Below are 13,194 nucleotides of genomic sequence, written 5' to 3'. Positions count from 1 at the left end.
TCCACCTGTCCTCTGTGTTGCTGCTGCAGCCAGGGACAGTCCAGCAGTCTGACCGATGACTGAAGCAGATGAGTGACGATGGTGTGATGAGTCTGACGGAGACACAGAGAGACACAAACGCGTCATTTTAGTGTCAACATTTTTTTCGTTGTAAAAGAAGCTCCGACTGATTCAGACATGATCAACACGTGTGATCTGAATCAGTTTAACTGGGAGATTCTTAAAAGTGACGTGAGGTGATCAGCTGATCGTCTCTACGGAGAAGAACACACAGTCCACTGGTGGTCGTACAGCAGTGATGCGTCTTTACTCACAAACAATCTTTGTGTGAATTCAGCAGCTGCAGAGAAACTTTAAAATGAGAACACACTGACTTTTCATTTCATTAACGTTAATTATCTACAGTTGATGTAATTAGTCTGCTGATGAGACGCTTGGATAAACATGAGCAGCTGATACCTTCATGTTCTCTATTGATCTATTGATGATAAAAAGAGTGAGGAGATATACGAGGTTTGAAAAGAGATTCATTAGTGTCTGAGCTTCATGAAAAATGAAAAAAACATTTTTTTAAGCTAAAACGTCTCTGTGAAAATGACATCATCACTGTAAGTGTTTTAGCTGAACTGAGTGGATCCTCACCTGCAGAGAGGTGCTGTTTTCAGAGAACGGGGAGCTGAAGAAGGCGTTGATGGTGTCAAAGACGACGTTGATGATGTATTTCTCCAAGATGGGATCAGAAAGACGCTTCTCTCGTTTGTTACAAACCTGCAGAGGAGAAAACATTTCAAACTCTGTGTGTGTGTGTGTTTATGTGTGTGCAATTAATGACAGGGACTGATTAAGTAATAATGAGTTCTATGTATAATAACTGATGTGCCGATAATCATAAGCAGCAGCTCAGTCCTGTTACCCGAGCCATGTCCACTGTGAAGTCTTCAAACAGTTTCCAGATGTGGTTGGACGTGTAGATTTCCTTCATTTCCACCTCAGTGTCCACGTAGCAGTGATTCACAAAGTTCACATAGGCGATTTTCACCTGGAGAGAGATAGACAGGTAAGACAGACAGACAGGTAGACAGACAGACAGGTAGACAGACAGGTAGACAGACAGGTAGACAGACAGACAGGTAGACAGACAGACAGGTAGACAGACAGGTAGACAGACAGGTAAGACAGGCAGGTAAGACAGACAGGTAGACAGACAGACAGGTAGACAGACAGGTAGACAGACAGGTAAGACATGCAGCAAAGCTCCACCACTCGGCCACCAGGACGCCTCTGTTCACCCCCAATTTATTACTTTATTTTTTGATAAACTTCAATTAATTTTTTTTCACCTTTTTTGGAGGGTTTTGAAAAATCTCACCTGCACAATCCATTAACGGTTTTTGGTATTTGTGCAGATAAATAAACTTATAGGTATAATTGGTGACTTTACGTAGAGAAGCTCACCTCAGTGATGCAGTCCTCGTGCGTCACCACTCTGACCACGTCCTCCAGCGGCAGCAGCGACGTACATTTGATCTCCGTGTAAACGTTTTTCCCTTCCGCACAGGCGGCTAACAGCTCCACCAGAGAGATGTGATACCTGCAGGAGGAGGAAACGTCCTTCAACAAAACACTCCAACTTTGGAGAAAATATCTGATTTTGTGGACGTTTATTGATCTACTGTACGTCTGCGATTTGTACTAATTTGATCTTTTGATTGACAATTCTGACTTAAAATGGATTTTTTGGATGATTTTTGTCTTTAGAGGACCGCATCAGCAACCTACCTGAATATATATTATAAAGCACATTTCATTACAGGTAATGTGTTTTACATGAAAGTACAGATAGTATGTCGGGGTCCAAACACCCGACTCAACTCCTACCCAATCAGGAACGAGGAAGACGAGGCCATCACTGAAAAGTGCTCAAACAGTTGGTTTAATATGCATTTGTTTGTATGTTTGGACAGACTGAGGCTCCTACAGAGCACACGTTCAAGATCTGCTCCAGTTCTGGACAACAGGAGTCTTTGATAAAACTTATCTTGATAAAGTATTTTGTACCTCATTCTCCAGTGTTGAAGCATCTCCTAGTTTAGGTTCTGTGCTCTCAATAAACTTAAACCCTAACAGGTAAAAATAAAAATGTATATATTAAAAATACAGGAAGCTTCAATGTTGTTTCTTCACCTAAATGTTATGATCTTTATTTCCTGGTCCAGTTGCTGGATTTTAAGCCCTTTTCATCACAGTGAAAAACAGATTCAGATAAAGAACTCTGCTTCACCTGAGCGTCTCCTTTAACGTGTGACTGACAGTCATCAGTCTAACAAGTCATACCTCCTCATTTCACTACAAAAACCTGAATAAGGTGGCAGACGGCTGGAGGGAGATTTATATTGTTTGTCATTTCCAGTAAAGAAAAATCTAAATATCACAATATAAAATGTCAAGTTTCCTCTAACTTAAAAGGTTGCATGAGTGTCTTTGTGCTAACTGAGCTAGCAGCTAACTGCTGGTGTGACTGCGTCTTTTCAATGAGGATACAGGGTTGCCATGGTTACCTGAGCGGGCTGCTCTCGCTGACTCCCTCCCTGCTCTCCGCCATCAAGTCCAGCATGACGTTGAAGGAGGTCTTGTCGTTGTAAAAGACGACGACGTCCTCGCCTGAGTTAGTTAACTGCAGAGAGAGATCGTTACTACGTCACCTGGAAACAAACATTTAGGTGATTCTTGAAGAATCAGCACACGGTGAAGCCTCTTCCTCCTCATCCTCACCTCGGTCATGATCATGTCCTGACACTTCTTCACGTATTTGCCCTCAGCCTTGATGATGGTATGGAGGAAGTTGAGGTACTGGACGTGGCGGCCGTGCGTGGCCAGGCAGTGGATGAAGTGCTGCAGGACGCTCTCTGAGATCTCGCTGCACAACTGGTAGTTGTTACTGAAGATGTGCTGCACCGTCTCTGCCTCCAGCAGCTACAGACAGAGGAGGAAGGTTCTCAATAATCTGCATTCATGTGCAGTGAAATGTCAAAAATAAGTTCCTATCACAAGCTCTGGGCTCATATTTATCAAACTGATATAAAATTTCGGACTTAAGTCTTCACTTTGACTCATAAACTTGAGAATAAAAACTATTTATCTAAGTTGTTTTGAGTGTAAAATGTTGTTAAATGTCAGAGCTGCAGTGTTCTGTCTGATTGGACTAAATATCATTGATCACCATCAATAACACTTCAGCTGTGGTTGTATAAGTAAGAAGAGTCGTTTTAGTTGATTATTAGTATTTGAACATTTGACAGGATGTTACAACACTTTTCCTTTTTGAATTTATATTTATTGAACACACAAGAATAAATCTGCATTTATTTGATTTGCAATCACTTTCTAATCATCTTCATTGATATCTAGATTTACAACTTTATAGGAGATGTATGCAGCACATTTCCAGCTCTATATTTATATTCTGGGGCTCTACTGGAATATCTTCACATGATTTCCAGTTAAAAACTCCTTATTTATCTTCTACTGGTCCTTTATGCAGCCCCTCAGTTCAGCCTCTGTCTGAAACAGGCTGTTTTAGCTCCTTTAGTCTCTTTAAGGCCATTATTTATTTTATTTAATCATGTATGTTACTGTTTTGAAATGTTTTATTCCCTCTTTTGTTGTGTTTGGAAGTTATAAACAGTAAATCTTTGTTTTTTGTTTTTTTGATAACTATATTTAGTGTGTAGTCTATAAAATGATGTGGTGATGTCTTCAAATGCAAAAATATATTCAGTTTATTATGACTTTTTTCTTAATAAATAACTATCGATTGATAATCACAAATGTTGATGTTCAATCTATTACTCGACAAAGTCTGTCAGCGCTGGACCAACAGTGATATTAACTGTTGTTACTTTGTCTGCTGATGTTACTGATAAGTCTGAGCTTGATAATTGACTTAAATGATAACTTGAACCACGACAATCTTTGATAAAGTTATCGTCTAGAAAGCGGCGTACCCCGGGGTTCAGGAAGAGATTGAGGTTCTTGTGCAGCAGAGCCTGGTTCTCCTGGTTCCCCATACAGAACTTCTGCAGGAACAGGTGAGTGTACCTGATGATCTCCTGCATCTTCACATCGTTCTGCAGAGAGAAAAGATATGTTTTATTTTATTTTTCTTTACTGTGCTACACTTTGCAGAGCAAATTTTTGACATTGGAAACAGCTTGTGAGTTTTCTGAACTGCAGTCACATGATAACTTTCTCCACCGTCAAGCTGCCGCTGCTCAGCTCTACTTAGTAAAACATTTAATAGAATTAGATCAAATTCAAGATTTAAGACAGACAGCATTAATTACGTTTTCTAAACAGCCAGAAGGAAGAGATGCTGATCAAAGAAATTGTGTCAAATACGTAGATTGCTCTTTTATGAAACAGATACAGTCATTTATTCAGTCCAGAAGAGTTTCTTGTGCGCGCTGCTTTCCTCCAGTCAACTTCAAGTTAATTTAATTACTGTGCATAGTCTTTATCCAGTCTGTATGAAAGGATTTCACAGAGACATACAGAACAAAACGTAAGCGTATCTAACTTATCAGTAACAAATTGATTTTAAACACTGTATATTCTGAAGACATAACAGTCTAAAGAGGTAAAGTACCAGCTGACCTTCATCAGTCAAGTTCCAGATCAGCCAAAGCTCAATTAATCTGTTCAGGTCCAGGTCTTACCTGGTCGTAGGACACCTGCAGCAGGTCCAGCATGACTTTATGAGCTCCCATATTCTTCAACAACCTCTGCTGCTTCTTCCAAACTCCACTGCTGCACATCTTATTCAGCCTCTCCAGGATCTGCAGCACAGACAGGACGGACAGACGGAGGTATTGCACAGTTAGAAGACACAGAGTGACGGAAAATCTTCCCACTCCTCTTTGATTGACGTTTGTCAAACTAACAGCAGAGTTTAAAGTTAGGAAATATCTGCTGGTTGTGAGTGGCAGAAGTACAGTTTACTCTCCACTTTATTTCTCAATTCACAAAGAACATTTATATTAAAACATACTGAAATTTAAATCTTTGGAAGTGATTATGGTACATTATGCTGAGCATCATATATAATTTATGTCAATGCAAAAATATTTAAAGGGGAACTCCACTGATTTTCCACCTCAGCATGTGTGTCCAGGTGTTCTCTGTGTAAAAAGTAGTATAAATCCTTTTGTGTCTCCAGAGGGAGCTGATGATGTCACTGATGATGTCACTTGAGTCAGCATTGGTTGGGGCTGAAGACTACAAGTTTGAAAAGTAAAAAAATCTGGGGGTGTGGAGTTAGAGAGAAGTGAAGTTAGCAGACCTCTGTAGCTCCTCCTCTCTCCGGGAGGCTAGCAGCTCCAGGCTACATTAGCTGCTACTAGCATAACACACCACAATCCCCAGTTGCATTGTGGGTAATGTAGGCACCAGGTTTTGACAAGAAGAATGTGTGGAATAAAAAAGACGAAATCTCTGGTTCTGCTGCATCGATTTTTAATCCTCTTTTAAAAAAACTGCCCATTGAGAGTTCAGCAATTTTATACTAAATCAGTGAAGTATTAAGGGTCCATACATACATTACTACATTATTTATTGTATGGAAGTATGGAATTATATAAGTAGATACAGGTTAGATAAATACCAGCATGTTCAAAATTTAATTAATAATAATTAATAATTTAATTTAACTTTAATTCAAAATGACTGAAGGTTACTTGGGGTTCCCCAAGGCTCGATGTTAGGCTAGGTGTACATACACTATATTTGTTATCTTAGGCACCAAATAATAAGCTTTATATTATTTTCAGATTATAGAAACTTGTTTTGTTGTGGTAAGAGTTTTTGAATACTCTTGGTACCTCAAATATAGATACCAGTACATTAAAATAAATAACTTTCATGCAATATTATGGAAATGTTACTTCAGGGGATCCCCAAGGCTCAATGTTAGGCCAACTACTGTTTATTTTGTTTGTAAATGATAAATATTAAAAAGTACATTTTGTTTTATTTGCAGATTATGCAATAATGTTTGCTATGGTAACAAGGTAACAACTTTTGGATACTGTTGAGAAAGAGTTGGTTTGATTTTAACAAACTAACAATGCAAATTAACATAAACCACATTAAATTCACAAAATATGCTTGTTATAAATGAAATCAAATGTTTGGCAGTAATAATAGATAATACACACATACAAATTATGTGAAAGCAAAAATGTTTAAGTCTGTTGCAATACTGTATAAAATCAAGGATTTCTTAAATCTTTCTTAATTTCTTTATACACTTAATACTGTTCACTTATAGTTCCATACATTAATAACAGTGTGGAAGAGGATGTACATAAAAAACAAACACAAATACAATTTAGATACAACAAAAAGAGAACATTTTATCAATAACCAGTTAACCCACTGACTCAAACTTTGTATAAAGTCAAAAATAAATCACTGATTGAAAGCATCCAAAAATTGTTTAAAATGAGAAAAAGCCAATATGATTTTAGCGTGATATGTATGTTTAAGAAAATCTTCACGGTATAGTTCAACATTTTGATAAATATGCCTTTTATTCTGTCTTTCTGCGAGTAAGCAGTTCAGATGGATATCAGTCTCATGTCTGTGTGTTCAGTAGAGTGCGGTGTGGTTAGCTTAGCTTAGCATAAAGACTGGAAGCAGGATGGAAACAGCTAACTTGTGTTACTATCCAACAAAGAGGGGATTTAATACTAAAAAGACTGGAACTTTGAAAGATATCCACTTTCATTTTCTAACTTCAGGCAAGATGACCGATGAGGATGCAAGTTGAAACACCTTTGGCCAAGTCACAAGTAGAGTCGATTATTTTTCCAGTGAATCGATTAGTTGTTTGGTCCATAAAATGTCAGAAAATGGTGAAAAATGTCGATCAGTGTTTCCCAAAGCCTGAGATGATGTCCTCAAATATCTTGTTTTGTCCACAACACAAAGATGTTCAGTTTACTGTCATAGAGGACTAAAGAAACCAGAAAATATTCACATTTAAGTTGCTGGAACCAGATAAATTGGACATTTCTTCTTAAAAAATGATTATCAAAATAGTTAATAGTTAATTTAATAGTTGGCAACCAATTGATGAATTGACTAATAGTTGCAGCTCTAGTCACAGGACTGGGAGGATGAAAAGATGATTACTTTGGAGCATCAAACAACGGCGTGCTTCAAGAGCTGAGGCATTTAGCAGTAAGATGGACGAGATAAAAACTGACTGAGACAATTTAATTCTAAAATGAACAGTTTGTGACACCTGCTTTAAAAGCTTGTGATTAAAAGACACAGATTGTTTGAAAGCTGAACTCATTCACAAGACATTTAGCGGCAACAACTGCACACTTGAAAGTCCAAATCGACCATGTGAAAGAAAAGGTCAATAATTGTTTTGATTGGTGGAACTTTTGAACGTGTTTTCATACACAAGGACTTCAGATTTTGTCCTCCATCTTTTTAGAGTGCAGTCATGTTAGGAAGGAAGAACCTCACAGCCAGTATGGACATAAGTAATGATGAAAGCCACTGGTAAGTCTTTGAATATATGTATAAAATGTATCCTTTAATTTTCCTCTGCATTTGTAATAAATAAACAAAATTATCTGGAGTAGTGAAAGCCAACATTGCTGAAGAGACAAAGACAAGAACGCCACCTACAGGAACTCATGAAGGAAAGAAACATCACAGTCCCGCCCACACTGATTGATTGACAGGTGATCTCTGGGAAATGTTCAACACCAAAGATGAAGAAAACATTTCTAAAACATTTAAAATGAAGACAGAATAGTTTTCTGACCTCTTTGACTTTCTGGTAGTTCTCGTTGCTCTTCTCCAGTTTGTCCTTCTTAGGTGTTGTTTCCTCTAATGCCCCCTGCAGGATGCAGAGGGTAAGACAGCATATGCAGTTCTTTGGGTACAGTACTACATTATACACACTTACGTCACAAATCAAACTAATACAACAGATTAGAGTATAAATGTTGTATCTAATAAATCAAGCTTAAAGGACAGGTTCACATTGTTTCCAGTGTGTCTTAAAACAGCAGTAAGGTGTCCATATGAACAGAGAAAGAGGGCATACTGGATATTAAAAGATCCCCTTCAAATGTGCTTACAATGTTAGTGATGGAGGCCAAAATCCACAGTGTGTCCACACAGTCATTTAAAAGTCTGTGTGAAGCTTCTATTCAGCTTCATCAGTCTGAGTTAGTCATATCAAGTGGATATCTGACACATTTACAGTCTTTTTAGCATCAAATTCTCTCTTTGTGTTTCCTCGGACAGTGTTTCCCTGTTGAGCTGCAGGTGGAAGAATAGTAACAAAAAGAGGAACTTTGGCACTAAAAAGACTGTAACGTTGAAAGATATCTACTTGATTTGACTCATTTGGACGCTGAAGCTTCATATTAGCTTCAGATAAACTTTGAAATCCATTTTTTGCACAGAAGGAGGACTGTGGATTTTGTCCTCCATCACTTCCATTGTAAGTGCATCATGAAGGGATCTTCTAATGGTCAGTATGAACAGGAGGAATGATTACAGCAAGAAAAACAGGTTTCACTGTTTGTTTTGGGCTCCTGACTGATGTTTTAGGACAGAATGGAAATATTGTGAAGCTGTCCTTTAACACTGAGACAACAAATGCTGTACAGCTGCATGAGTATGATTAGATGTTGCTAGTCAGCTGATGAAGAAACCACTGATGCTGCGTATGACTGAAACAAGTGATACCAATCAGCTTATGGAAGCTTGACTTCGGTGTTCTGCTGAACTGAAACTAAAGCTTCATTTATTTGAAGTGTCATACGTAGTTTCCTTGTATCCTTGTTTTCTTGTGCTCTTGTAAGAGGAGATTTGCAACACTAGCAGTCTGTTTGATTGTATTTTAAATACACAATAATGTTGTTTTAAGATGAACTTGATCGAACTGTTAACAGATCTTTTTAGGGTGATTAGTCATTCTTTTGTTAAGAAGCACTCTGATGTTAAAGGCATCATTTGTGTTTCTGACCTCAACATTTAATTTCAAATTCACAGGTGCCACAGTCGCACACTGGTTAAGACGCATGCCACATAAACGCAACGTCCATGGTTTGATCACTGTTGCATTCCATACTTCTCTCTCTACCCCTATGTCTTGTCTTTCTGCACTTTCAGACTGTCAAATAAAGGCAAAAATGTTCAGAAATAAAGAAAAGTAAGTACAACACGGATGCCAATACAGTCCACAAAGTGCTGAATTTTGGGCTGCACGCGGTTTCTGCAAATTGAATGCATCTGTGGTGACAAACAGGGTATGCAAATGAAAATTCATTTTAATATGAAAACAAGTATTTTATTTCTGCAAGAAAAGCAGCCTCTTCTTGATATTTCTTTAAACACTTTCTGACAGAAATGTTTAAATAAGTTAATTTGTTAGGATTAATTCCTACAATAAGTCTTTGGTTTCGCCACACAGAAAGCCCCCTCTTCATTTTTGGGTCTTTTGCGTTCCTTATGTTTTACTAGATTCCTTCCAGACATCCGAATCGCCGTCCACATTTCCGATTCGTTCAGCAATTCAAATTAGTCTGGGATTGTGTTTGACACCTGTTTCCCCGGTTGGAGGAATAATTGAGCAATCAGAGCTTTGTAGGTGGAATTAAGAATGGAGACGTAATCTTTCTACAAAGCTAACTAGCAATGTCCATGAAAAGTAGGAGCAGACAGGCAGCTGTACAGACTGTCAATCTAATTACAGAAAAAACAACTCGATTGCTTTGTTTGTCATGAAAACAAACAAACAAAATAAACTGGCCTTTCAAACAGAAAGCTAACATGAACAAAAACAAAGTATTTCAGTCTTATTGCTTGTTAGGTTGTTGTAATAGTAGTTTGATATGCAGTACAAGTGTGTATAAGGTGTATGGCATTTAGAAAAAACATTAATAAAACACACTGCTGAACATAAAGACATTTTTGGAGCATTGCACCTTTATGTCACAGCAGAAAGACACAATAAAGAGAGAGTAAGGACAGTGAGACATGCAACAAAAGTCTCAAGCCAAATCTGAACCCAGGACCATGTCGTTAAACCTTAGCCAGGTCAGACACCAGCAAGCCCCACACCAACGTACAGGAAGCTCAAAAACCAAGATATGTAATATATTATTTTGTTTTAGGTCAGTAGTTAGTTCGGTAATTTTCAGAATATTAATACATGTTGCCCTTCTGCCAAGAGAAACTTTTGTTGTGCTGGAATAAGCGGTGACTTTCAGTTAGCTAGTTAGTGATGCAGTTAATTGTACTGTTATTTACAGCAGCTTGAAATGTCACACAGCCATGAAAACATGAGTCATGAAAAAAGAATGGAAGTCTATGATCATTAATTATACAGATTGAACATTAACTTCAGCTCCCTTTAAATTGAAATTCCTTTGTCAAACTAAAGCTATATGCTGATGATACTGCTCTTCTCGTTATACCGTGCTCCTTGAACTCCTTTGTCTTTTTTATTTGTGTGCATTTCCATCCGCCTGTTTTTATTCACATTTTCAATTTGCACATAAAAAAACCTGAGTGGAAATGCTCCAGATACTTGGCCGAGACGGACAAACACCAACCAGCCGAACGCACAAAATTGTGTGTAAATAATGTTCTTCCTCCTTACCTCTCCTTTCTCTTTCTTCTCCTTCTTCCCGTCTCCTCCTCCTGTGCTCTTCTTCTCCACCCACAGCTCAGATTTCTCCACCAGCGTCCGGAGGCGATCCAGATCCGCCTTGATCAGCTTGTAGTTCTCCACATCATGAGCCGAGATCAGCAGCTGGACCTGCAGATGCACAGAGAAACATTTTGGAGATTTTAATATCAGTGTTCTGCTGACAGAGGCTTGTTGTTTTTGTTACTCTCCTTCTGTGTTCTTGACATTTTGTTTCCCTTCCTCAGTTATTGTGAAGTGCTTTGTTTAGAAAAGTGAGACTTTAGGGGAAAATACATCAGATTGTTTCTTATTGTTGGTGGTCGTCTCACGCCAGCCTCTTATCTTTACGTGCCAAGTTATTATATTGTGTAATAATATCATATTTAAGTTCACTTATAAAGCACTTACCAAAACTACATTTTCAGAAGCAATTAAAAACATGAAATAACTTGAGCTGCACTTCATGCATGAACGGTGCTACACAAATTAAGTTTATTATTATTTAAAATGAGTGGTCACAGAGAGCCACAAAGCATCTGTTACCATCTAAACCAGCTGCAAACATGTATTCATTTATGCTGTAAAATAAATAAAATGTCAATAAAATAACCCAAAACTATATTAGAAACTCCACCAGAAACTCAGCTGATTGCAAAAAGAAGTCTGATTGTACAGATTGTGAATGTGTTCATGTGTGTGTGTTTGTGTACCTGTTTGAAGGTGTGCAGCACTTCCTGTCTCTGGCTGAAGTGTCTGAAGAGCAGCTGCAGGGCTCCAGACACAAGAGGAGGGTAGTCGTGCATGGTGAGGTGGACCAGCACCCGCAGAAACATACGGCCGCCTTCGTCATCCACCTCCAGGATACTGTTCCCCTTACTGCACACACACACACACACACACACACAGGCACCATTTGACATTTATGAATAGTCCCAATCAATTATTTCATTATTAAACACAAAACATCCATCTATGAACAATTTCTTTTACATGTGAGAACAAATATGACCCAAAAAAACCCACAAAAATGACTTCAGGTCTAGTTCACCATTTAACCCTCATTAAAGCCTACAAATCCTGAACGTCTCCCTCTGAAGGAGCAATTTCTCCAAATCCTCTCCTCTCTTTGACAAACGTACCTTCTCAATTCCCAGATATTACTACTTCCATAAAATGTGCTTTTACTGAATAGATCTCTTTTTTGCATTTTATGGTACGTTCATGTTCCACTATTTTTTGTTTGGGTTCTCTTGATGTTTTTGCTACATATTCTCCACAAGGACATCTTATAAATAAATGACACTCTTTGTGTTGCATAAATCACTAGTCTAATTTGTATCTTTTTATCTGAATAAAACATGTACATGTGTCAGCATTACATACCCGACTCCAAACATGGCCTCCGCCTGCTCCCCAATATACTGCAGGTTGATGGTGGCTGAGGAGGGACAAACAGTAATGTGGTTTGAGTTTATTCACACACGTACACAGGTTGCTTTCATAGTTAAACACAGGAAAAAGAATTAGATTTAGAGGTTAAAAATAAAAGAAATGGGTGGAAAAAGACTTGTGGTGTAAACAAAGCCTCTAGATTTATTACATTTTTACTCTAAACTGACAAATTTAAGAGTTTGTCTGGGTTCTACCTGTTGTTTCCATGGTGACTGGGACGTCTGGAAGCATTGGGAAAAGTAATAACACACACCTTTACCAGACGCTGCAGGATGTGTGTCAAGATAGAGCACGGGAATGCACTTTGAAAATGCCAGATAATAATTCTTTTGGAGAAATGTTATTTAGGTGCCATAAAAAGATGTGAGACAATGATGGCGATAAGCAGTTCCAAAGCAGGAAACACGTATTTCAGTGAAGATTGGTTACCTGCACTGTTCAACACTGAGTCCACATGTTAAAACTCTTCACACAGTTGATGAAACAGCAATAATTTAAATAAAACAGTTTTGCATTGTTTTCACACAGAAAGCATTTAGTGACTACAGCCTTCAAATGTCCTCAATACTTTTCTCACTCAAACACAAACAAGCAACAAAACTCTGTGGATCTGCAGCACATTTTACACACTTACATCCAGTCATAACCACACTGAAATACATCTAGATTCAACCAAAAAACAAGACGTGCTGTCAGAAATAAAGCCCACTGAAAGTTTTCCTGCTGCATTTCTGTTATTCTGTTCTGTCTATTATGATCTATAGAGAGCTACACATCTGACTGTATTTACACTATATACACATTTATACACTATCAACCATTAAAACTACATTTACACAATAAAACAGTGATGTAACTTCACAAACAGCCATAAAAAGATTCTCATGTGCTGCCTGTTGTTAGTGTTTTTATCTCAGTGTGTGTCTGGTTGACATGTGAGTTGTTGTGTTCGTGTCTGAAGGAAGTATTTGCTATTTTGTGTAAGATGAGCTGCTGTGTGCAGCTTTGTGTTGGTAAAG

General features: G+C 38.1%; 1 protein-coding gene across 1 annotated transcript in view; it reads right to left on the bottom strand.

Annotated features, from left to right (window-relative positions):
* Nucleotides 1-13,194, bottom strand: part of itpr3 (inositol 1,4,5-trisphosphate receptor, type 3) — a 79,331-nt gene that overhangs the window by 18,107 nt on the left and 48,030 nt on the right. The window contains exons 25-36 of the mRNA XM_044350412.1: nt 12,107-12,161; nt 11,434-11,599; nt 10,694-10,852; nt 7,841-7,915; nt 4,716-4,835; nt 4,005-4,127; nt 2,773-2,973; nt 2,559-2,674; nt 1,456-1,591; nt 914-1,039; nt 643-768; nt 1-92 (exon numbers count right to left, since the gene is read on the bottom strand). The exon at nt 1-92 is cut by the window's left edge and continues 29 nt beyond it. Coding sequence (XP_044206347.1) covers nt 1-92; nt 643-768; nt 914-1,039; nt 1,456-1,591; nt 2,559-2,674; nt 2,773-2,973; nt 4,005-4,127; nt 4,716-4,835; nt 7,841-7,915; nt 10,694-10,852; nt 11,434-11,599; nt 12,107-12,161 — 1,495 coding nt within the window. The remainder of the gene's footprint in view (nt 93-642; nt 769-913; nt 1,040-1,455; nt 1,592-2,558; nt 2,675-2,772; nt 2,974-4,004; nt 4,128-4,715; nt 4,836-7,840; nt 7,916-10,693; nt 10,853-11,433; nt 11,600-12,106; nt 12,162-13,194) is intronic.

Source organism: Thunnus albacares, chromosome 5, assembly GCF_914725855.1.
Source record: "Thunnus albacares chromosome 5, fThuAlb1.1, whole genome shotgun sequence".
NCBI lineage: Eukaryota > Metazoa > Chordata > Actinopteri > Scombriformes > Scombridae > Thunnus > Thunnus albacares.
Note: the sequence above shows the minus strand (reverse complement) of the source record. Positions and strands in the feature narration are given on the sequence as shown.